General features: G+C 39.1%; 1 protein-coding gene across 2 annotated transcripts in view; it reads right to left on the bottom strand.

The window, feature by feature from the left end:
* The window catches only part of Frmd3 (FERM domain containing 3), a 288,014-nt gene that overhangs the window by 75,411 nt on the left and 186,368 nt on the right, over positions 1 to 26,235 (bottom strand). For both annotated transcript variants that reach the window (NM_001415820.1, NM_001415819.2), the window contains 2 exon segments: positions 18,448 to 18,535; positions 6,904 to 6,992 (listed from right to left, as the gene is read on the bottom strand). In NM_001415820.1, the coding sequence (NP_001402749.1) occupies positions 6,904 to 6,992; positions 18,448 to 18,535 (177 nt within the window).

Raw genomic sequence — 26,235 nt, 5'->3', positions numbered from 1 at the left:
GTAAATATCTTCAACAAAATCATAGAAGAAAACTTCCCTAACCTAAAAAAAGAGATACCCATAGGCATACAAGAAGCCTACAGAACTCCAAATAGATTGGACCAGAAAAGAAACACCTCCCGTCACATAATTGTCAAAACACCAACCGCACAAAATAAAGAAAGAATATTAAAAGCAGTAAGGGAAAAAGGTCAAGTAACATATAAAGGGAGACCTATCAGAATCACACCAGACTTCTCGCCAGAAAATATGAAGGCCAGAAGATCCTGGACTGATGTCATACAGACCCTAAGAGAACACAAATGCCAGCCCAGGTTACTGTATCCAGCAAAACTCTCAATTAACATTGATGGAGAAACCAAGATATTCCATGACAAAACCAAATTTACACAATATCTTTCTACAAATCCAGCACTACAAAGGATAATAAATGGTAAAGCCCAACATAAGGAGGCAAGCTATACCCTAGAAGAAGCAAGAAACTAATCGTCTTGGCAACAAAACAAAGAGAATGAAAGCACACAAACATAACCTCACATCCAAATATGAATATAAAGGGAAACAATAATCACTATTCCTTAATATCTCTCAATATCAATGGCCTCAACTCCCCAATAAAAAGACATAGATTAACAAACTGGATACGCAACGAGGACCCTGCATTCTGCTGCCTACAGGAAACACACCTCAGAGACAAAGACAGACACTACCTCAGAGTGAAAGGCTGGAAAACAACTTTCCAAGCAAATGGTCAGAAGAAGCAAGCTGGAGTCGCCATTCTAATATCAAATAAAATCAATTTCCAACTAAAAGTCATCAAAAAAGATAAGGAAGGACACTTCATATTCATCAAAGGAAAAATCCACCAAGATGAACTCTCAATCCTAAATATCTATGCCCCAAATACAAGGGCACCTACATACGTAAAAGAAACCTTACTAAAGCTCAAAACACACATTGCACCTCACACAATAATAGTGGGAGATTTCAACACCCCACTCTCATCAATGGACAGATCATGGAAACAGAAATTAAACAGTGATGTCGACAGACTAAGAGAAGTCATGAGCCAAATGGACTTAACGGATATTTATAGAACATTCTATCCTAAAGCAAAAGGATATACCTTCTTCTCAGCTCCTCATGGTACTTTCTCCAAAATTGACCATATAATTGGTCAAAAAACGGGCCTCAACAGGTACAGAAAGATAGAAATAATCCCATGCGTGCTATCGGACCACCACGGCCTAAAACTGGTCTTCAATAACAATAAGGGAAGAATGCCCACATATACGTGGAAATTGAACAATGCTCTACTCAATGATAACCTGGTCAAGGAAGAAATAAAGAAAGAAATTAAAAACTTTTTAGAATTTAATGAAAATGAAGATACAACATACTCAAACTTATGGGACACAATGAAAGCTGTGCTAAGAGGAAAACTCATAGCGCTGAGTGCCTGCAGAAAGAAACAGGAAAGAGCATATGTCAGCAGCTTGACAGCACACCTAAAAGCTCTAGAACAAAAAGAAGCAAATACACCCAGGAGGAGTAGAAGGCAGGAAATAATCAAACTCAGAGCTGAAATCAACCAAGTAGAAACAAAAAGGACCATAGAAAGAATCAACAGGACCAAAAGTTGGTTCTTTGAGAAAATCAACAAGATAGATAAACCCTTAGCCAGACTAATGAGAGGACACAGAGAGTGCGTCCAAATTAACAAAATCAGAAATGAAAAGGGAGACATAACTACAGATTCAGAGGAAATTCAAAAAATCATCAGATCTTACTATAAAAACCTATATTCAACAAAATTTGAAAATCTTCAGGAAATGGACTATTTCCTAGACAGATACCAGGTATCAAAGTTAAATCAGGAACAGATAAACCAGTTAAACAACCCCATAACTCCTAAGGAAATAGAAGCAGTCATTAAAGGTCTCCCAACCAAAAAGAGCCCAGGTCCAGATGGGTTTAGTGCAGAATTCTATCAAACCTTCATAGAAGACCTCATACCAATATTATCCAAACTATTCCACAAAATTGAAACAGATGGAGCCCTACCGAATTCCTTCTACGAATCTACAATTAGTCTTATACCTAAACCACACAAAGACACAACAAAGAAAGAGAACTTCAGACCAATTTCCCTTATGAATATCGACGCAAAAATACTCAATAAAATTCTGGCAAACCGAATTCAAGAGCACATCAAAACAATCATCCACCATGATCAAGTAGGCTTCATCCCAGGCATGCAGGGATGGTTTAATATACGGAAAACCATCAACGTGATCCATTATATAAACAAACTGAAAGAACAGAACCACATGATCATTTCATTAGATGCTGAGAAAGCATTTGACAAAATTCAACACCCCTTCATGATAAAAGTCCTGGAAAGAATAGGAATTCAAGGCCCATACCTAAACATAGTAAAAGCCATATACAGCAAACCAGTTGCTAACATTAAACTAAATAAGAGAAACTTGAAGCAATCCCACTAAAATCAGGGACTAGACAAGGCTGCCCACTCTCTCCCTACTTATTCAATATAGTTCTTGAAGTTCTAGCCAGAGCAATCAGACAACAAAAGGAGATCAAAGGGATACAGATCGGAAAAGAAGAGGTCAAAATATCACTATTTGCAGATGATATGATAGTATATTTAAGTGATCCCAAAAGTTCTACCAGAGAACTACTAAAGCTGATAAACAACTTCAGCAAAGTGGCTGGGTATAAAATTAACTCAAAGAAATCAGTTGCCTTCCTCTATACAAAAGAGAAACAAGCCGAGAAAGAAATTAGGGAAACGACACCCTTCATAATAGACCCAAATAATATAAAGTACCTCGGTGTGACTTTAACCAAGCAAGTAAAAGATCTGTACAATAAGAACTTCAAGACACTGAAGAAAGAAATTGAAGAAGACCTCAGAAGATGGAAAGATCTCCCATGCTCATGGATTGGCAGGATTAATATAGTAAAAATGGCCATTTTACCAAAATCAATCTACAGATTCAATGCAATCCCCATCAAAATACCAATCCAATTCTTCAAAGAGTTAGACAGAACAATTTGCAAATTCATCTGGAATAACAAAAAACCCAGGATAGCTAAAGCTATCCTCAACAATAAAAGGACTTCAGGGGGAATCACTATCCCTGAACTCAAGCAGTATTACAGAGCAATAGTGATAAAAACTGCATGGTATTGGTACAGAGACAGACAGATAGACCAATGGAATAGAATTGAAGACCCAGAAATGAACCCACACACCTATGGTCACTTGATTTTTGACAAAGGAGCCAAAACCATCCAATGGAAAAAAGATAGCATTTTCAGCAAATGGTGCTGGTTCAACTGGAGGGCAACATGTAGAAGAATGCAGATCGAACCATGCTTATCACCCTGTACAAAGCTTAAGTCCAAGTGGATCAAGGACCTCCACATCAAACCAGACACACTCAAACTAATAGAAGAAAAACTAGGGAAGCATCTGGAACACATGGGCACTGGAAAAAATTTCCTGAACAAAACACCAATGGCTTATGCTCTAAGATCAAGAATTGACAAATGGGATCTCATAAAACTGCAAAGCTTCTGTAAGGCAAAGGACACTGTGGTTAGGACAAAACGGCAACCAACAGATTGGGAAAAGATCTTTACCAACCCTACAACAGATAGAGGCCTTATATCCAAAATATACAAAGAACTCAAGAAGTTAGACCGCAGGGAAACAAATAACCCTATTAAAAAATGGGGTTCAGAGCTAAACAAAGAATTCACAGCTGAGGAATGCCGAATGGCTGAGAAACACCTAAAGAAATGTTCAACATCTTTAGTCATAAGGGAAATGCAAATCAAAACAACCCTGAGATTTCACCTCACACCAGTGCGATTGGCTAAGATCAAAAACTCAGGTGACAGCAGATGCTGGCGAGGTTGTGGAGAAAGAGGAACACTCCTCCATTGTTGGTGGGATTGCAGACTGGTAAAACCATTCTGGAAATCAGTCTGGAGGTTCCTCAGAAAATTGGACATTGAACTGCCTGAGGATCCAGCTATACCTCTCTTGGGCATATACCCAAAAGATGCCTCAACATATAAAAGAGACACGTGCTCCACTATGTTCATCGCAGCCTTATTTATAATAGCCAGAAAATGGAAAGAACCCAGATGCCCTTCAACAGAGGAATGGATACAGAAAATGTGGTACATCTACACAATGGAATACTACTCAGCTATCAAAAACAAGGAGTTTATGAAATTCGTAGGCAAATGGTTGGAACTGGAAAATATCATCCTGAGTGAACTAACCCAATCACAGAAAGACATACATGGTATGCACTCATTGATAAGTGGCTATTAGCCCAAATGCTTGAATTACCCTAGATCCCTAGAACAAACGAAACTCAAGACGGATGATCAAAATGTGAATGCTTCACTCCTCCTTTAAATGAGGAAAAAGAATACCCTTGGCAGGGAAGGGAGAGGCAAAGATTAAAACAGAGACTGAAGGAACACCCATTCAGAGCCTGTCCCACATTTGGCCCATACATATACAGCCACCCAATTGGACTAGATGGATGAAGCAAAGAAGTGCAGACCGACAGGAGCCGGATGTAGATCGCTCCTGAGAGACACAGCCAGAATACAGCAAATACAGAGGCGAATGCCAGCAGCAAACCACTGAACTGAGAATAGGTCCCCTATTGAAGGAATCAGAGAAAGAACTGGAAGAGCTTGAAGGGGCTCGAGACCCCAAAAGTACAACAATGCCAAGCAACCAGAGCTTCCAGGGACTAAGCCACTACCTAAAGACTATACATGGACTGACCCTGGACTCTGATCCCATAGGTAGCAATGAATATCCTAGTAAGAGCACCAGTGGAAGGGGAAGCCCTGGGTCCTGCTAAGACTGAACCCCCAGTGAACTAGTCTATGGGGGGAGGGCGGCTATGGTGGGAGGGTTGGGAGGGGAACACCCATAAGGAAGGGGAGGGGGGAGGGGGATGTTTACCCGGAAACCGGGAAAGGGAATAACACTTGAAATGTATATAAGAAATACTCAAGTTAATAAAAAAAAAATAAAAAAAAAATAAAAAAAAATGACAGCAGAAAAAAAAATAATAATAATAAAAAAAAAAGAAAAAACTGTATCATTCAACATCAATTAATAACCAAGGAAAATGTCCCATAGACATGATCAGAGGCCAGTTTGAGACAACTCCTCAAGTCATTTTTATTCTTTTTGTGTATGCCTAGAATTTTGGGTCATGTGACAAAAGCTATGTAGTAGTATCTACCCCTTGTATATTTGACAACAAAAATATTATTGTTAAGCAATAGTTCTGTTTTTTTACTTTGTGCCCAAGATATCATGTTCACATCACATCATAATATAAAACACAGTCCCACCCACTTTTAATAAAATAAACCCATATGGTCTTTAAAAACTGCAGGAGTTTAAAAGTCAAAGTTCTTTTTCAAAATTCAGTAATTTTACTGTCAGATACTGTGAAATCCAAAATATGTCACGGTATAATATTTCTAAAAAAATATCCACTAGAGCACAGGAAGAATAATATCAAATCAAAATCAAACTGTGAAAACAGCCCACTGTCCAATGCCCGGGACTCATTCATAATCTTTAGTCTCCAAAGGGCTTGAGCAACCCCCACCACTGGAGCTCCATAATCAACAGTACACACAGAGGCGTGGTGTGCTCCACTTTACATCTACTACTGCTCTTGGTGCTCATCCCGTGGTCATGTACCTGAGACTACATTCCCAGATTCTCTCCAGGAACCCTCATCCTGTCACGTGCTACCCGTTTTCAGCTTTTTTTCTGTGTTTCTTTCAATCTTGGGGTTTCTACTGCAATTGAGGCTGCACCATTACAAATGGCTATTCCTAGATTTCTTCTGGAACTCTGAACCTGCCATGTAGCGTCAAACCTCCACTGTTTTTTATGACATTTTTATGACTGCAAAAGCAGTACGATGTGAGAGACTCATACATATTACCATGTTTGGCTCTCAGGTTGAGATGGAGTTTTGGTTCTGTCTGGACCATAGCATCTCTGTGCTGATTCTAAGGACATACGTCAGAGAGTTCACCTCAGTGATGGTGGTCTTATTAGAACAACTGCTTTTTCTGTACCAGATAACAATATTAATTTTTCCACCTAAGCAATCAAGCTTTCTCTTTCACAGAGTCTGAATATAAAGTATCACACAAACAATCCTGATAGAAGCTTTTATTCCTTCACAGTCAAGTCTTCATTATTCACAATGCTTTCAACATTGTATTCCAATTTCCCACAGAACAGTCCATTAAACTCTAAACACTCAATCTCTTTTGCCACCCAAAGCTCCTGCAAAAATCCTGCAATAATCTTCTCTAAAACCAGTATGTTCAGGTGTGCCACAGAAGACCCTACTTTAGGACCCACTATTTTAAAAAGATAGTATGTTTCTTTTGAGGCAGTGACTAAAGCACAGACCCTGGAGGAACATTGCTTGCTTGTTACAATGACTTTATCTGTTATATTTCTTATGCAGCCCAAGCCTGCCTGTTTAGGGATGCTATAAACCACAGTAGGTACAGGCAATGTTATATCAATTAGCTATCAAAAAAAAAAAGGACCCACAGATATCTCTGTGGTTTAATGCAGTTTTTATTGATGAAGATCCTCAATTGAGAGTCACTCTTCTTAGGTATGTCTAGGATGTGTGTCTACTTGACAAATGCTAACAAGCTAACACAATAATTTTAAATTCTATCAAGTTGACAGTTAAAGCTAACTAGAAAACTACCTGACAGTTCAAAAAAAAATGTTAAAGAGAAAGAGGGAGAAGATTAAGAAAAGGAAGTCATTTTATTCAAGGACATACTTACCATTTTCTCAAATGAATTCTTTTATTTCCCTGGAATACAACAAAACCCGCAGCAGTGAATCCTAAAAATGCTGTAGCACCTCTTGAATCCTGAGGAAATAAAAATAAGGAAGTATTTCGATTGAGAAGTATGATAAATGACATGCTCATTGTCCTCCATGTTAGGTTAATTTTAACCAAGGCCAGCAACCACAGTCATAAATTAAGTATTTATAATGGAATTCCAAAGAACACAACTTCTAAATTGTGGAGAAAATCTAGGGTTATGTATTATTTCTCTTTCAGAAATCAACATCTTATCCCAGCAGGAACACGCTAGTTTCCAGGGTTCTGAGTTGCCTGTGCTTTGTGTCTTCTCTATACTGCCAGCAAACTGTTCTTGGTTGCCATTAGCCATCTAGTACAATGAAACCAATGTTTTGAGCATTTTTCTCACCTGATTCAACCATATGAAGAATTTCTGACAATATCAAAATCACCAGAAGAAGCCTACTTATCTCCTGACCAAACCTGAAATTCTAAGAAATTCATGGATACCATAAGGTCAAAACATAACTGAACAATCCTGTTATTTTCCAAACAAGAAACAAATAGAGGGAAATGCATTTCTGGAAAGAATCTATGCCATTAAAAGAAATAAAGGTATTGTATTATTACAAGTGCCATATGGGAAATATTATAAAACAATTGTACAGGCAGAAAGAGATGATGCATGTGACAATACAAATAGAAGCTCCCTAGCACAACAGTGTCACTTGGCAGCCTGACCTTCATGCTCACAGTGTGTGAGGTAATCAGGGTGGAGTAATTTCTGGGAAAGCAGATACTTATGAAGTTCCCAAGTGCTTATGATGAGCAGACTGAGTGAGTAATATAGATCTAGTACTTAGGTATAAGCTGTCCTTGTCTGGGAAAATGTAGATGCTCAAAGAGTAACTCCAAACTTAAAAAAAAATATCCTGATTGACAGGAACTCTTAGCTTAGAATTAGTACAATTATTTGTTTAATCCATAGCTAAAATTCAGAGACAGAAATATTGATTACATGAATAATTTTTTGAGAATATGCACACAATACCACGTATAAAATTGATAAGAGAAAAGACTTTGTGCCTTGGGAGAGAGTTAAATTGGCAAAGTACAATCTAAGTATAAAGATCTGAATTGAAATCCTCAAGTCCATACTTAAAATTATCTAGAGTAACATTGTGTATCTGTAAACCTGTCCTTGGTTATGGAACGGGGGAGGGTTGTTTAAAGATACCAGCTTGGACACATCAATAAGCTCCCATTCAGTGAGAGACACTTTCTAATAAAATTAAGGTGCAGACAGATTAATGAGAGACACCCAAGGCTGCCCTTAGGCTTCCACATGTAAGCCCATACAAGTACAAACTCACACATACATGTATCACATGAGAGAGAGAGAGAGAGAGAGAGAGAGAGAGAGAGAGAGGGAGGAAGGAAGGGAGAGAGAGAGAGACAGAGAGAGAGAGAGAGAGAAACAATGACCAACACAGAGAAAGAATCTGTGATTCTGATAAAAGTTGTTTATATTTCACCCTTGTAGTAAATGTTACCAAATATTATGAAAAACGGAAAGAAAAATTTAATAAATATATTCAGTTAATATAACTTAAAATGGTTTTTTCTTTTCCTTTCCCATATCTCTGCTTTTAAGACTTCATTGAAAAATTAATATAATTTTATTTTATGTGGGTGTAATGTTATATGACCTTGCTGTCCAGAGGTATCCAAGAGACTCCCAAAATATAGAGCCCATTGCTTTTTCCTTGGGAAAACGTCAGAGATGGAAGGTCAAATTATGTTGCTAAAGGCACTGTGCACTTCAGAAACAAGGCTCAAAGACCTCTAAGCTGGAACTCACCTAAATGCTCTTTCTATGGGAAACAACTTTCCTAGTACCAGAAGATACCATGCAAGCTTCCAAAGGAGTGGGGCAATGAACAATCTTTTTTTTTTCTTTTATTGGATATTGGATATTATTGGAAAGGAGTGTGTAGCTATGTGGAGTGAAAGAAGACAGTTCCTAGATTGAGATGTACAGCTATAATCTCATTTGATAACTAAGCTAAAATCATATCTTTACTTTGATATAGAATTTATTTGTTAAAAAATTTTAAAAGTACAAGGTTAGGTCCTTCTATTGATGCCACTACAAACTTCTGAGTTGATTACACATGTGAATTAAGGACCAAATAGCAAATTCATGGCCCTGAGTTTGTTAGATTACTTTCAAGATAATAAGATAGTTAATGGAGAACAGTCCAGATTACCTTATATAGATAGATGGTTTTCAAAAACGTCAGAAATCTTCAAAATACGAGATTTAAAGTTATCTATCTTTTGTTAAGACATATGTGCTCATAACAGTTCCCCTTTGCCAGATTTATTGAAGAAATTGAACATCTCTACCTCCAGGGGAGGTAATACTTTGTGGCTAAGCAGCCACTGGGCAGAAACTGCCTATTTCATCTACAGACTAATAATACTGTTCAAAAAAGGACACTGTATGTAGAATAGTTGAATGATAATTTTGCCAAACCAGAATTATCAGCCCTTCAAGATTTCTGCATTTCAAGTATGTATGAGTTGATTTTGGACCAGAAGGTTGAAGACTTGCACTCACATGTTGCTAGCAGAGAACTGTGCTAGTGGAGATTTATCTCTACAACCTCTCAGTTCTGGAAGCTGTGTTAGCCTTCCTGATGGGTTTGAAGAATGATTATAGTCTCATAGCTTATCAGGCTGTTAGACTTTGAAAATGCATATGTTATTAGATAGTTATCAGATAGTATACAAGCTAGCAAGACTATAACACAGATTTTAAGCCTTTCTAAAGCTGAAATGGAGAACTAAATGTTCTGTTGAACTGATAAGGTGTTGGACTGGGTGTTAGGTAAATTTTATGCTTTTGATTACAAAATGATAATAGTTGTGCTTAGCTTATATTTGACAGAAATTTTTTTTAATTAGGCAAAAAGGGTGAACTGTAGAATGATGTCATCACGTAGATAAAGGCAGAAACAAGATAGAATGAGGCCTGTCAGTGATGAGACGGAAGGATTGCTGGGAGAAAAGTTTTAGAGAGGATGAGACTGGAACTAAGGAGAAGGGGAGATGCAGCTGAGAGAACATGGAGGTAGATGTTCAGATTCTTCTCTGCACATTTACAGGTTGCTGTGAATATTCTTAAGGGGTGGAAGTGTACAGGGCTTTGTATGTCTAGGTGAACAATTATATCTTATCAATTGGATCAGAGGTTATTGTGCTGTGTACTCTTTCATGTGGCCATTTAAGTTCAAGAGATATGTGGTGGCTGGAGACACTATGCCACCACAGAATTGGGATGTATATTTCTGGCATGGTGGCAACCTGTCTTGGGAACTAGATGGGTTGAGAGATTGTTGCTAGGCTCAGGCTCAGAGAGAAGCCATCTGCAGTGTAATATGGGCTAGAGCAAAGCAGGTGAGATATCTTGGGGCACTATGGTGCTGGACCTAGTGTGGGGTAAAAGATAGTTTTTTGTTTTATTATTAACTTGAGTATTTCTTATATACATTTCGAGTGTTATTCCCTTTCCCGGTATCCCGGCAAACATCCCCCTCCCACCTCCCATTCCTTATGGGTGTTCCCCTCCCAACCCTCCCCCCATTGCCGCCCTCCCCCCACCAGTCTAGTTCACTGGGGGTTCAGTCTTAGCAGGACTCAGGGCTTCCCCTTCCACTGGTGCTCTTACTAGGATATTCATTGCTACCTATCAGGTCAGAGTCCAGGGTCAGTCCATGTATAGCCTTTAGGTAGTGGCTTAGTCCCTGGAAGCTCTGGTTGCTTGGCATTGTTGTACATATGGGGTCTCGAGCCCCTTCAAGACCTTCCAGTTCTTTCTCTGATTCCTTCAACGGGGGTCCTATTCTCAGTTCAGTGGTTTGCTGCTGGCATTCGGCTCTGTATTTGCTGTATTCTGGCTGTGTCTCTCAGGAGCGATCTACATCCGGCTCCTGTCGGTCTAAACTTCTTTGCTTCATCCATCTTGTCCAATTGGGTGGCTGTATATGTATGGGCCACATGTGGGGCAGGCTCTGAATGGGTGTTCCTTCAGTCTCTGTTTTAATTTTGCCTCTCTCTTCCCTGCCAAGGGTATTCTTGTTCCCCTTTTAAAGAAGGAGTGAAGCATTCACATTTTAATCATCCGTCTTGAGATTCGTTTGTACTAGGCATCTAGGGTAATTCAAGCATTTGGGCTAATAGCCACTTATCAATGAGTGCATACCATGTATGTCTTTCTGTGATTGGGTTAGCTCACTCAGGATGATATTTTCCAGTTCCAACCATTTGCCTACGAATTTCATAAAGTCGTTGTTTTTGATAGCTGAGTAATATTCCATTGTGTAGATGTACCACATTTTCTGTATCCATTCCTCTGTTGAAGGGCATCTGGGTTCTTTCCAGCTTCTGGCTATTACAAATAAGGGTGCAATGAACATAGTGGAGCACGTGTCTCTTTTATATGTTGGGGCATCTTTTGGGTATATGCCCAAGAGAGGTATAGCTGGATCCTCAGGCAGTTCAATGTCCAATGTTCTGAGGATCCGCCAGACTGATTTCCAGAATGGTTGTACCAGTATGCAATCCCACCAACAATGGAGGAGTGTTCCTCTTTCTCCACATCCTCGCCAGCATCTGCTGTCCCCTGAGTTTTTGATCTTAGCCATTCTCACTGGTGTGAGGTGAAATCTCAGGGTTGTTTTGATTTGCATTTCCCTTATGACTAAAGATGTTGAACATTTCTTTAGGTGTTTCTCAGCCATTCGGCATTCCTCAGCTGTGAACTCTTTGTTTAGCTCTGAACACCATTTTTTAATAGGGTTATTTGTTTCCCAGTGGTCTAACTTTTGAGTTCTTTGTATATTTTGGATATAAGGCCTCTATCTGTTGTAGGATTGGTAAAGATCTTTTCCCAATCTGTTGGTTGCCGTTTTGTCCTAACCACAGTGTCCTTTGCCTTACAGAAGCTTTGCAGTTTTATGAGATCCCATTTGTCGATTCTTGATCTTAGAGCATAAGCAATTGGTGTTTTGTTCAGGAAATATTTTCCAGTGCCCATGTGTTCCAGATGCTTCCCTAGTTTTTCTTCTATTAGTTTGAGTGTGTCTGGTTTGATGTGGAGGTCCTTGATCCACTTGGACTTAAGCTTTGTACAGGGTGATAAGCATGGTTCGATCTGCATTCTTCTACATGTTGCCCTCCAGTTGAACCAGCACCATTTGCTGAAAATGCTATCTTTTTTCCATTTGATGGTTTTGGCTCCTTTGTCAAAAATCAAGTGACCATAGGTGTGTGGGTTCATTTCTGGGTCTTCAATTCTATTCCATTGGTCTATCTGTCTGTCTCTGTACCAATACCATGCAGTTTTTATCACTATTGCTCTGTAATACTGCTTGAGTTCAGGGATAGTGATTCCCCCTGAAGTCCTTTTATTGTTGAGGATAGCTTTAGCTATCCTGGGTTTTTTGTTATTCCAGATGAATTTGCAAATTGTTCTGTCTAACTCTTTGAAGAATTGGATTGGTATTTTGATGGGGATTTCATTGAATCTGTAGATTGCTTTTGGTAAAATGGCCATTTTTACTATATTAATCCTGCCAATCCATGAGCATGGGAGATCTTTCCATCTTCTGAGGTCTTCTTCAATTTCCTTCTTCAGTGACTTGAAGTTCTTATTGTACAGATCTTTTACTTGCTTTGTTAAAGTCACACCGAGGTACTTTATATTATTTGGGTCTATTATGAAGGGTGTCGTTTCTCTAATTTCTTTCTCGGCTTGTTTCTCTTTTGTATAGAGGAAGGCAACTGATTTATTTGAGTTAATTTTATACCCAGCCACTTTGCTGAAGTTGTTTATCAGCTTTAGTAGTTCCCTGGTGGAACTTTTGGGTTCACTTAAATATACTATCATATCATCTGCAAATAGTGATATTTTGACTTCTTCTTTTCCAGTCTGTATCCCCTTGACCTCCTTTTGTTGTCTGATTGCTCTGGCTAGAACTTCAAGAACTATATTGAATAAGTATGGAGAGAGTGGGCAGCCTTGTCTAGTCCCTGATTTTAGTGGGATTGCTTCAAGTTTCTCTCCATTTTGTTTAATGTTAGCAACTGGTTTGCTCTATATGGCTTTTATTATGTTCAGGTATGGGCCTTGAATTCCTATTCTTTCCAGGACTTTTATCCTGAAGGGGTGTTGAATTTTGTCAAATGCTTTCTCAGCATCTAATGAAATGATCATGTGGTTTTGTTCTTTCAGTTTGTTTATATAATGGATCACGTTGATGGTTTTCCGTATATTAAACCATCCCTGCATGCCTGGGATGAAGCCTACTTGGTCATGGTGGATGATTGTTTTGATGTGCTCTTGGTTTCGGTTTGCCAGAATTTTGTTGAGTGTTTTTGCGTCGATATTCATAAGGGAAATTGGTCTGAAGTTCTCTTTCTTTGTTGTGTCTTTGTGTGGTTTAGGTATAAGAGTAATTTTGGCTTCGTAGAAGGAATTCGGTAGTGATCCATCTGTTTCAATTTTGTGGAATAGTTTGGATAATATTGGTATGAGGTCTTCTATGAAGGTTTGATAGAATTCTGCACTAAACCCATCTGGACCTGGGCTCTTTTTGGTTGGGAGACCTTTAATGACTGCTTCTATTTCCTTAGGAGTTATGGGGTTGTTTAACTGGTTTATCTGTTCCTGATTTAACTTCGGTACCTGGTATCTGTCTAGGAAATTGTCCATTTCCTGAAGATTTTCAAATTTTGTTGAATATAGGCTTTTATAGTAAGATCTGATGATTTTTTGAATTTCCTCTGAATCTGTAGTTATGTCTCCCTTTTCATTTCTGATTTTGTTAATTTGGACGCACTCTCTGTGTCCTCTCATTAGTCTGGCTAAGGGTTTATCTATCTTGTTGATTTTCTCAAAGAACCAACTTTTGGTTCTGTTGATTCTTTCTATGGTCCTTTTTGTTTCTACTTGGTTGATTTCTGCTCTGAGTTTGATTATTTCCTGCCTTCTACTCCTCCTGGGTGTATTTGCTTCTTTTTGTTCTAGAGCTTTTAGGTGTGCTGTCAAGCTGCTGACATATGCTCTTTCCTGTTTCTTTCTGCAGGCACTCAGCGCTATGAGTTTTCCTCTTATCACAGCTTTCATTGTGTCCCATAAGTTTGGGTATGTTGTACCTTCATTTTCATTAAATTCTAAAAAGTTTTTAATTTCTTTCTTTATTTCTTCCTTGACCAGGTTATCATTGAGTAGAGCATTGTCCAATTTCCAAGTATATGTGGGCATTCTTCCTTGATTGTTATTGAAGACCAGTTTTAGGCCGTGGTGGTCCGATAGCACACATGGGATTATTTCTATCTTTCTGTACCTGTTGATGCCCGTTTTTTGACCAATTATATGGTCAGTTTTGGAGAAAGTACCATGAGGAGCTGAGAAGAAGGTATATCCTTTTGCTTTAGGGTAGAATGTTCTATAAATATCCGTTAAGTCCATTTGGCTCATGACTTCTCTTAGTCTGTCTACATCTCTGTTTAATTTCTGTTTCCATGATCTGTCCATTGATGAGAGCGGGGTGTTGAAATCTCCCACTATTATTGTGTGAGGTGCAATGTGTGTTTTGAGCTTTCGTAAGGTTTCTTTTACATATGTAGGTGCCCTTGTATTTGGGGCATAGATATTTAGGATTGAGAGTTCATCTTGGTGGATTTTTCCTTTGATGAATATGAAGTGTCCTTCCTTATCTTTTTTGATGACTTTTAGTTGGAAATTGATTTTTTTTGATATTAGAATGGCTACTCCAGCTTGCTTCTTCTGACCATTTGCTTGGAAAATTGTTTTCCAGCCTTTCACTCTGAGGTAATGTCTGTTTTTGTCTCTGAGGTGTGTTTCCTGTAGGCAGCAGAATGTAGGGTCCTTGTTGCCTATCCAGTTTGTTAATCTATGTCTTGTATTGGGGAGTTGAGGCCATTGATATTGAGAGATATTAAGGAATAGTGATTATTGCTTCCCGTTATATTCATATTTCGATGTGAGGTTATGTTCGTGTGCTTTCATTCTCTTTGTTTTGTTGCCAAGACGATTAGTTTCTTGCTTTTTCTAGGGTATAGCTTGCCTCCTTATGTTGGGCTTTACCATTTATTATCCTTTGTAGTGCTGGATTTTTAGAAAGATATTGTGTAAATTTGTTTTTGTCATGGAATATCTTGGTTTCTCCATCTATGTTAATTGAGAGTTTTGCAGGATACAGTAACCTAGGCTGGCATTTGTGTTCTCTTAGGGTCTGTATGACATCAGTCCAGGATCTTCTGGCCTTCAGAGTTTCTGGCGAGAAGTCTGGTGTGATTCTGATAGGTCTGCCTTTATATGTTACTTGACCTTTTTCCCTTAGTGCTTTTAATATTCTTTCTTTATTTTGTGCGGTTGGTGTTTGACTATTATGTGACGGGAGGTGTTTCTTTTCTCGTCCAATCTATGTGGAGTTCTGTAGACTTCTTGTATGCCTATGGGTATCTCGTTTTTAGGTTAGGGAAGTTTTCTTCTATGATTTTGTTGAAGATATTTCCTGGTCCTTTGAGCTGGGAGTCTTCACTCTCTTCTATACCTATTATCCTTAGGTTTGATCTTCTCATTGAGTCCTGGATTTCCTGTATGTTTTGGAGCAGTAGCTTTTTCTGCTTTACATTATCTTTGACAGTTGAGTCAATGATTTCTATGGAATCTTCTGCTCCTGAGATTCTCTCTTCCTTCTCTTGTATTCTGTTGGTGAAGCTTGTATCTACAGCTCCTTGTCTCTTCTTTTGGTTTTCTATATCCAGGGTTGTTTCCATGTTTTCTTTCTTGATTGCTTCTATTTCCATTTTTAATTCCTTCAACTGTTTGATTGTGTTTTCCTGGAATTCTTTCAGGGATTTTTGTGACTCCTCTCTATGGGCTTCTACTTGTTTATTTATGATTTCCTGATATTCTTTCAGGGATTTTTGTGTCTCCTCTCTATGGGCTTCTACTTCTTTATTTATGTTTTCCTGGAATTCTTTCAGGAATTTTTGCGATTCCTCTCTGTAGGCTTCTACTTGTTTATTAATGTTTTCCTGTGTTTGTCTAAGGGAGTTCTTCACGTCTTTGTTGAAGTCCTCCAGCATCATGATCAAATATGATTTTGAAACTAGATCTTGCTTTTCTGGTTGTTTGGACATTCCATGTTTGTTTTGGTGGGAGAATTGGGCTCCGATGATGCCATGTAGTCTTGGTTTCTGTTGCTTGGGTTCCTGCGCTTGCCTCTCGCCATCAGCTTATGTCTAGTGTTACTTTGTTCTGCTATTTCTGACAGTGGCTAGACTGTCGTATAAGCCTGTGTGTCAGGAGTGCTGTAGACCTGTTTTACTGTTTTCTTTTATTCAGTTATGGGGACAGAGTGTTCTGCTTTCGTGCGTGTAGTTTTTCCTCTGTACAGGTCTTCAGCTGTCCCTGTGGGCCTGTGTCTTGCGTCACCAGGCAGGTCACTTGCAGCAGACAAGTTGGTCTTACCTGTGGTCCCGAGGCTCAAGTTTGCTTGCGGGGTGCTGCCCACAGGCTCTCTGTGGCGGCAGCAACCAGGAAGACCTGCGCTGACCCTTCTGGGAGCTTCAGTGCACCAGGGTTCCAGATGGCCTTTGGTGTTTTCCTCTGGCTTCCGAGATGTGTGTGCAGAGAGCAATCTCTTCTGGTTTCCCAGGCTTGTTTGCCTCTCTGAAGGTTTAGCTCTCCCTCCCACGGGATTTGGGTGCAGAGAACTTTTTATCCGGTCTGTTTCCTTCAGGTTCCGGTAGTGTCTCAGGCAGAGGTCCTGCTGCTCCTGGGCCCTCCCCCACGGGAGCCCAGAGGCCTTATACAGTTTCCTCTTGGGCCAGGGATGTGGGCAGGGGTGGGCAGTGTTGGTGGTCTCTTCCGCTCTGTAGCCTCAGGAGTCGATAGTTTTTATTTTAATTTTGCAGCAACTCTCTCTCTCTCGATTATAACATCCTTTACTTTTATTCTATACATTTAGTGTTTTGATTATTATTTGTCATGGAAAATTATTTTCTGGGGCTATTTTGGTGTGAATGCTTTTTGTACTTTGATAGAAATATCTTTCTTCAGATTGTGGTATTTTTTTCTCAAAAATTGCATAAAAAGTGTTTTATTTGCCTCTGCCCTGGGTTTGTTTTCCTTGCTCTGAACTTATTATTTGCATCATTCCAGATTTTATGGATGTATTATACCAAGATTATTTTTATTTTCTAGATTTCACATTTACTTTATCTGACTCATCAATTTCTTCTGCCTTGTCTTCAGACCTGAGAGTCTTTCTTCTATGTCTTTTCATCTCTGGGTAAGCATTACCTCTGAGCTTCACGTTTGACTTTCTGAATTTTTACTTCTTTCTTTCTTTCTTTCTTTCTTTCTTTCTTTCTTTCTTTCCTTCATGTATGTTTATATTTCTTTGTTAAATTCTACTTTCATGTCTTAAGGTTCTTTCATTATTTTATTCATGTGTTTGTGTTTATTTAAAGCATTTTTATAATTTCTATTTTGAGGTCCTTGTCATATGTTTCAGCTGCATTGTTTTTCCTGCACCCAATGCAACAGGATGGGTGGCTTCTGGAAGAGGCACATTATTTTGTCTGTTCATGCTCGTGTTTTATTTTTGAGATGTAGACATCTGGAGTTATAATATTGAGGTAGTCCTGGCAGAGCTACCTGGTTTGGCCTTTGTTTCATTCTGTGTGTGTTGTTTTCCACTCAGCATGCTAACCATATGCAATGGATGTGTAATTCATGGTAGAGAATGCTTCTGTGGGTAGGTAGGTATCACAAAGAAATGGAGATGGGCTGGAAGGAAAAGTTGAGAGTGTGGTAGGAATGAACTAGGAGTATACTGGGTCTGCACCAAGAGGCAAAGTTTCCAGGAAATAAAGGTGGAATTGTAGGAAGAAATACTTTATGGAGGCTGCTGTAGCACTAAGAGTAAATATAGAGAATCTAGAATGGAAGACAGAAATTTTAATAAAGTTTAACTACCTGAGTATTAGCCTAGCCAACTCACTAGGGCCTATGGTATAAAGTAATACTGTAGGTATGTAGGTAGGTGGACACAAAAAAGAATGGAGATGGATTGAAAGAAAAATTGTAAAGAGTGGCTTCAAGACTACACTTTTGTTGATAAAGACCTTAAGAATACATTTGTTTGAATATGCTCGCTTTATGATAGAAATCATCAATTGCATGAATAAATGAGCCCATGTTTTGGAAAATGTGGATACTTGAAAACAATTAATAAGCATTTCCAGATCTCTGGCATAGACTCTAATCATTTCCAAAATATGTGACCATAGTCTAATTCTTATTGTTGGGTATAGCTATATAAATTTCATAAGTGTTTTACCATACCTATCTGCCAATACTTTTTTCGTTGAAAAATTTATGATTATATGGTTACCTGTTGTGTGAGGGAGTTACCTTGCATGGGTGAGGATCCACACCATAAGTTTCCAATGTATGAGCTTTCAAGAGTAAGTTGAATTCAGCCATTGCTGGGCTTTGACCTCTAAAATGACACATAGAAAATAAAATAGAGAATTCAAGTGAAATACAATCAATAGAAATAGTAGTCCCTTTAATCAATCAAATGTTAATTTCTAAGTTAATTATAGAATAAAGGTCCTTACATCAATAGCACTGGGTACATTTATTAATATTTCTCACCATGTAGAACCCTTTTTATATGTCACATTTTACACCTAATTGTACAAAAATTTACTGCTGTATATTTTCCATACTTCCATGAGTATAGAGTTAGTCAATATTATCAAGTTACCATAAAATATTTCTCCACAAACTAAATATTAATATAAAACAAAAGGCTCTTCTTTACTACATATTTTAAAAGACTATTCAAGGTGAGTATGTCTTATTCAGACCACAAAGTTGGTAATCTTGTTTTTCTGTCAACAAGTCTAAACAGAACCTTCTGTATACAAAGAGCCCTGGATCATCATGGGAAGTTTCAAATATTAATTCTAGAACCTCCCTCTATTTTGGTAACAAGCTGCAGAGAAAGGTGGTTAGTAAACAGATTCGGGAAGAACTGTCTTGTATACTGAGACTATGTTCTAGTTCAAAGATCCGTTTCTGAGTCACATGACCATCTCACATATACTATAGAGAATTCAAGCCACTCCTATTAATAAGCATGATTGCTTAGTATATAATGTGCTTGTTGTTAAAGAATGAGGACTTGAGTTTGAATTCATAAAACTCATGTAAAAGACAAACATAACAGTATGACTTATTGCAACCTGGGTGGTGGAGAGAGAACCCTTGGAAAAATCTTCCAGACCAGCTAGTCTGATGTATACATAGCAGTGAGAAATAAGATTCTATCTCAAATAAGGTGGAAAGCAAGTAGAGATACCCAATGTTGTCTCTGCACTGTTCTGTGTCACTCTGTAAGCATGTAACTATACACATAAAAGAAACACACACACACACACCCACACACACACATGCACGCACACAGAGACACAGAGAGAGAGAGACAGAGAGACAGAGAGTTAGAGAGAGACAGAGAAAGATAGAGAGTCAGAAAGCCTAGCCCCTGAATGATTTGCTTTTTGTTAGGCTGGTTTGCACTTCCACATATGCGCTCAACATGTCACCATGTCTAGAATGACAACACAGTAAGAGCTAAGCATGATCACACCATTTCCTTGAATCTATAATAGTGGGAACTACATAGATCTATTTCTAAATATAGTACTCAGACTCTAGTGTTTTGTAATAACAATAGGAAAACAAATTGACTAAAATGGAAGGTGATTAACTTTCCCTTTCCTACATGGTATTTTTATGACTATGTCTCCACTCTTTTTATGTATCATCAATATCTAATTTCTAATCACCAAACTTAATATGAGATTAGTTCCAGTGCTGCCCAACTGCAGAGGATATTAAACTCATGAATCTATACTAATCAGAGTTTGCTATCCAAGGTATGAATAGGCAATTCACAGCATGTGAAAAAATATCAGAAATGTGGTCAAATAAAAAGTATTAGTATCTAAAATACATTTAAAACTCCTAATAATGAACAAAAACCATTTAAAAATTCAGATAACCAAGAAAAAATGGAACAAGAACTTACAAGTATAAATAGTAAACAATTATATAAAAATAAGCTCAGCCTCTTTACAATAAACAAAATATAACTTAAAACTGTAAGAAACCCTTAACATATCTGGGCATACTAAAATTAAAGAGGCAGAAAAAAGCTAGCACTAGTGATGGTGCAGAAAAAACAAATTCCCCATGGTGATTTGAAAAAGCAAGTTGCTCTGAACAGACCTGGTCAAGCAGCTCCGTGCACCCAGATCCCGTGGGAGGGAGAGCTAGACCTTCAGAGGGGCAGACACATGTGGGAAACCAGAGGAGACTACTCCCTGCCTACATTTCTGACTAGAGGAAAATGCCTAGCGCCATCTGGGACTCCTGTGAACAGGGACCCGAGAGAAGGTGGGGCAGGCCCTTCTGGTTGCTGCCCTCATGGAGAGCTGAAACCCATCCCCAAGGAGCAACTTCAGGCCCAAGACTAGAGGTAAGACCAACTTTTCTGCTACAAGTGACCTGCCTGGTGGACTCAGGACACACAAAAGCAAAATTCCTCTGGGACCGGACACTTACGGTTTCTAGCTGGTGCCCAAACCTTGCTGATCCTGGCCCATAGCTCCCTGCTCCCAAACCCCGTGGAAGATAGAGCTTATTGCCCAGACGTGTGGGCAATCCTGATTCAGGAGGGCAGGAGACACTGCCACTTCTGCCTACCTTTGCCCACATCCCTGGCCCAAGAGGAAACTGTATGGGGCCTCTGGGCACAGGAAGATAGGGGCAGTCAAGCTGCAGGAGCCCTGCAGTCCAGACTGCACCCAGATTGGAACGTACCTGTGGGAAAGAGAGCTAGACCTTCAGAGAGGCAGACACACCTGAGAAACAAGAGGAGACTACTATCTGCCCACATTTCTGACTCGAGAGGTGGGCCCCCTGTGCACAGGGACCCAGGAGAAGTAGGGGCAGGCCCTTCTGTTTCCCACCCACAGGGACAGCTGAAAGCCAGTGGACAGGAACGACTACACGCCTGAAAGCAGAACACTCTGTTCCCATAACTGGCTGAAAGAAAATAGGAAAACAGCTCTACAGCACTCCTGACACACAGGCCTATAAGACTGAAAAGCCACACTCAGAAATAGCAAAACAAGGTAACACCAGAGACAACCTGATGGTGAGAGGCAAGCACAGAAACCCAAGCAAGAGAAAGCAAGACTACATGGCATCATCAGAGCCCAATTCTCCCACCAAAGCAAACACTGAATATCCAAACACACCAAAAAAGCAAGATCTAGATTTAAAATAACATTTGATCATGATGATGGAGGACTTTAAGAAAGACATGAAGAACTCCTTTAGAGAAATGCAGGAAAGCACAAGTAAACAAGTAGAAGCCCTTAGAGAGGAAACACAAAAATCCCTGAATGAATTACAGGAAATCACAATCAATCAGGTGAAGGAATTGAAAATTGAAATAGAAACAATAAAGAAAGAACAAAGGGAGAAAACCCTGGATATAGAAAACCAAAGGAAGAGGAAGAGACAGGAGAAGCCATGGCAGGTGATGTTAAGATTCTGCTCTGTGTATTTGCAGGTTGTTATTAATGTTCCTAAGGGATGGATGGTACCAGGCTTTGTATGTTTAAATGGGCAATTATATCTTATCAATTGGGTCAAAGATTATTGTGTTGTGTGTTCTTTTATGTGACGGTTTGAGTGTAAGAAGGTGTGCGGCAGCAGGAGACTCTGGGCCTGAAAGGAGTTGGGATGTGTTTCCACCAAGATATCTAGGAGATATCTTGGGGCACCACAGTGTGGACCTAGCAGGGTAAAAGACAACTATACTTATACTACTTTTTTTTAAAATTTTTTTATTAACTTGAGTATTTCTTTTTTTTTTTTATTAACTTGAGTATTTCTTATATACATTTCCAGTGTTATTCCCTTTCCCGGTATCCAGGCAAACAAACCCCTCCCCCCTCCCCATCCTTATGGGTGTTCCCCTCCCAACCCTCCCCCCATTGCCGCCCTCCCCCCACCAGTCTAGTTCACTGGGGGTTCAGTCTTAGCAGGACCCAGGGCTTCTCCTTCCACTGGTGCTCTTACTAGGATATTCATTGCTACCTATGAGGTCAGAGTCCAGGGTCAGTCCATGTATAGACTTTAGGTAGTGGCTTAGTCCCTGGAAGCTCTGGTTGCTTAGCATTGTTGTACATATGGGGTCTCGAGCCCCTTCAAGATCTTCCAGTTCTTTCTCTGATTCCTTCAACGGGGGTCCTATTCTCAGTTCAGTGGTTTGCTGCTGGCATTCGCCTCTGTATTTGCTGTATTCTGGCTGTGTCTCTCAGGAGAGATCTACATCCGGCTCCTGTCGGTCTAAACTTCTTTGCTTCATCCATCTTGTCTAATTGGGTGGCTGTATATGTATGGGCCACATGTGGGGCAGGCTCTGAATGGGTGTTCCTTCAGTCTCTGTTTTAATCTTTGCCTCTCTCTTCCCTGCCAAGGGTATTCTTGTTCCCCTTTTAAAGAAGGAGTGAAGCATTCACATTTTGATCATCCGTCTTGAGTTTCATTTGTTCTAGGCATCTAGGGTAATTCAAGCATTTGGGCTAATAGCCACTTATCAATGAGTGCATACCATGTATGTCTTTCTGTGAGTGGGTTAGCTCACTCAGGATGATGTTTTCCAGTTCCAACCATTTGCCTACGAATTTCATAAAGTCGTTGTTTTTGATAGCTGAGTAATATTCCATTGTGTAGATGTACCACATTTTCTGTATCCATTCCTCTGTTGAAGGGCATCTGGGTTCTTTCCAGCTTCTGGCTATTATAAATAAGGCTGCAATGAACATAGTGGAGCACGTGTCTTTTTTATATGTTGGGGCATCTTTTGGGTATATGCCCAAGAGAGGTATAGCTGGATCCTCAGGCAGTTAAATGTCCAATTTTCTGAGGATCCTCCAGACTGATTTCCAGAATGGTTGTACCAGTTTGCAATCCCACCAACAATGGAGGAGTGTTCCTCTTTCTCCACATCCACGCCAGCATCTGTTGTCCCCTGAGTTTTTGATCTTAGCCATTCTCACTGGTGTGAGGTGAAATCTCAGGGTTGTTTTGATTTGCATTTCCCTTATGACTAAAGATGTTGAACATTTCTTTAGGTGTTTCTCAGCCATTTGGCATTCCGCAGCTGTGAATTCTTTGTTTAGCTCTGAACCCCATTTTTTAATAGGGTTATTTATTTCCCTGCGGTCTAACTTCTTGAGTTCTTTGTATATTTTGGATATAAGGCCTCTATCTGTTGTAGGATTGGTAAAGATCTTTTCCCAATCTGTTGGTTGCCGTTTTGTCCTAACCACCGTGTCCTTTGCCTTACAGAAGGTTTGCAGTTTTATGAGATCCCATTTGTCGATTCTTGATCTTAGAGCATTAGCCATTGGTGTTTTGTTTAGGAAATTTTTTCCAGTCCCATGTGTTCCAGATGCTTCCCTAGTTTTTCTTCTATTAGTTTGAGTGTGTCTGGTTTGATGTGGAGTTCCTTGATCCACTTGGACTTAAGCTTTGTACAGGGTGATAAGCATGGTTCGATCTGCATTCTTCTACATGTTGACCTCCAGTTGAACCAGCACCATTTGCTGAAAATGCTATCTTTTTTCCATTGGATGGTTTTGGCTCCTTTGTCAAAAATCAAGTGACCATGTGTGTGGGTTCATTTCCGGGTCTTCAATTCTATTCCATTGGTCTATCTGTCTGTCTCTGTACCAATACCATGCAGTTTTTATCACTATTGCTCTGTAATACTGCTTGAGATCAGGGATAGTGATTCCCCCTGAAGTCCTTTTATTGTTGAGGATAGTTTTAGCTATCCTGAGTTTTTTGTTATTCCAGATGAATTTGCAAATTGTTCTGTCTAACTCTTTGAAGAATTGGATTGGTATTTTGATGGGGATTTCATTGAATCTGTAGATTGCTTTTGGTAAAATGGCCATTTTTACTATATTAATCCTGCCAATCCATGAGCATGGGAGATCTTTCCATCTTCTGAGGTCTTCTTCAATTTCCTTCTTCAGTGTCTTGAAGTTCTTATTGTACAGATCTTTTACTTGCTTTGTTAAAGTCACACCGAGTTACTTTATATTATTTGGGTCTATTATGAAGGGTGTCGTTTCCCTAATTTCTTTCTCGCCTTGTTTCTCTTTTGTATAGAGGAAGGCAACTGATTTATTTGAGTTAATTTTATACCCAGCCACTTTGCTGAAGTTGTCTATCAGCTTTAGTAGTTCTCTGGTAGAACTTTTGGGATCACTTAAATATACTATCATATCATCTGCAAAATGATATTTTGACTTCTTCTTTTCTGATCTGTATCCCCTTGACCTCCTTTTGTTGTCTGATTGCACTGGCTAGAACTTCAAGAACTATATTGAATAAGTAGGGAGAGAGTGGGCAGCCTTGTCTAGTCCCTGATTTTAGTGGGATTGCTTCAAGTTTCTCTCCATTTAGTTTAATGTTAGCAACTGGTTTGCTCTATATGGCTTTTACTATGTTCAGGTATGGGCCTTGAATTCCTATTCTTTCCAGGACTTTTATCCTGAAGGGGTGTTGAATTTTGTCAAATGCTTTCTCAGCATCTAATGAAATGATCATGTGGTTTTGTTCTTTCAGTTTGTTTATATAATGGATCACGTTGATGGTTTTCCGTATATTAAACCATCCCTGCATGCCTGGGATGAAGCCTACTTGGTCATGGTGGATGATTGTTTTGATGTGCTCTTGGATTCGGTTTGCCAGAATTTATTGAGTATTTTTGCATCGATATTCAGAAGGGAAATTGGTCTGAAGTTCTCTTTCTTTGTTGTGTCTTTGTGTGGTTTAGGTATAAGAGTAATTGTGGCTTCGTAGAAGGTATTCGGTAGTGGTCCATCCGTTTCAACTTTGTGGAATAGTTTGGATAATATTGGTATGAGGTCTTCTATGAAGGTTTGATAGAATTCTGCACTAAACCTGTCTGGACCTGGGCTCCTCTAGGTTGGGAGACCTTTAATGACTGCTTCTATTTCCTTAGGAGTTATGGGGTTGTTTAACTGGTTTATCTGTTCCTGATTTAACTTGGGTACCTGGTATCTGTCTAGGAAATTGTCCATTTCCTGAAGATTTTCAAGTTCTGTTGAATATAGGCTTTTATAGTAAGATCTGATGATTTTTTGAATTTCCTCTGAATCTGTAGTTATGTCTCCCTTTTCATTTCTGATTTTGTTAATTTGGACGCACTCTCTGTGTCCTCTAATTAGTCTGGCTAAGGGTTTATCTATCTTGTTGATATTCTCAAAGAACCAACTTTTGGTTCTGTTGATTCTTTCTATGATCCTTTTTGTTTCTACTTGGTTGATTTCAGCTCTGAGTTTGATTATTTCCTGCCTTCTACTCCTCCTGTGTGTATTTGCTTCTTTTTGTTCTAGAGCTTTTAGGTGTGCTGTCAAGCTGCTGACATATGCTCTTTCCTGTTTCTTTCTGCAGGCACTCAGCGCTATGAGTTTTCCTCTTAGCACAGCTTTCTTTGTGTCCCATAAGTTTGGGTATGTTGTACCTTCATTTTCATTAAATTCTAAAAAGTTTTTAATTTCTTTCTTTATTTCTTCCTTGACCAGGTTATCTTTGAGTAGAGCATTGATCAATTTCCAAGTATATGTGGGCATTCTTCCTTGATTGTTATTGAAGACCAGTTTTAGGCCGTGGTGGTCCGATAGCACGCATGGGATTATTTCTATCTTTCTGTACCTGTTGAGGCCCGTTTTTTGACCAATTATATGGTCAATTTTGGAGAAAGTAGCATGAGGAGCTGAGAAGAAGGTATATCCTTTTGCTTTAGGATAGAATGTTCTATAAATATCCGTTAAGTCCATTTGGCTCATGACTTCTCTTAGTCTGTCTACATCTCTGTTTAATTTCTGTTTCCATGATCTGTCCATTGATGAGAGTGGGGTGTTGAAATCTCCCACTATTATTGTGTGAGGTGCAATGTGTGTTTTGAGCGTTAGTAAGGTTTCTTTTACATATGTAGGTGCCCTTGTATTTGGGGCATAGATATTTAGGATTGAGAGTTCATCTTGATGGATTTTTCCTTTGATGAATATGAAGTGTCCT

The sequence above is a fragment of the Rattus norvegicus genome, chromosome 5, assembly GCF_021556685.1.
Source record: "Rattus norvegicus strain SHRSP/BbbUtx chromosome 5, alternate assembly SHRSP_T2T, whole genome shotgun sequence".
In the NCBI taxonomy this organism is placed as follows: Eukaryota; Metazoa; Chordata; class Mammalia; order Rodentia; family Muridae; genus Rattus; species Rattus norvegicus.
This window is presented reverse-complemented; position numbering and strand designations above follow the sequence as displayed.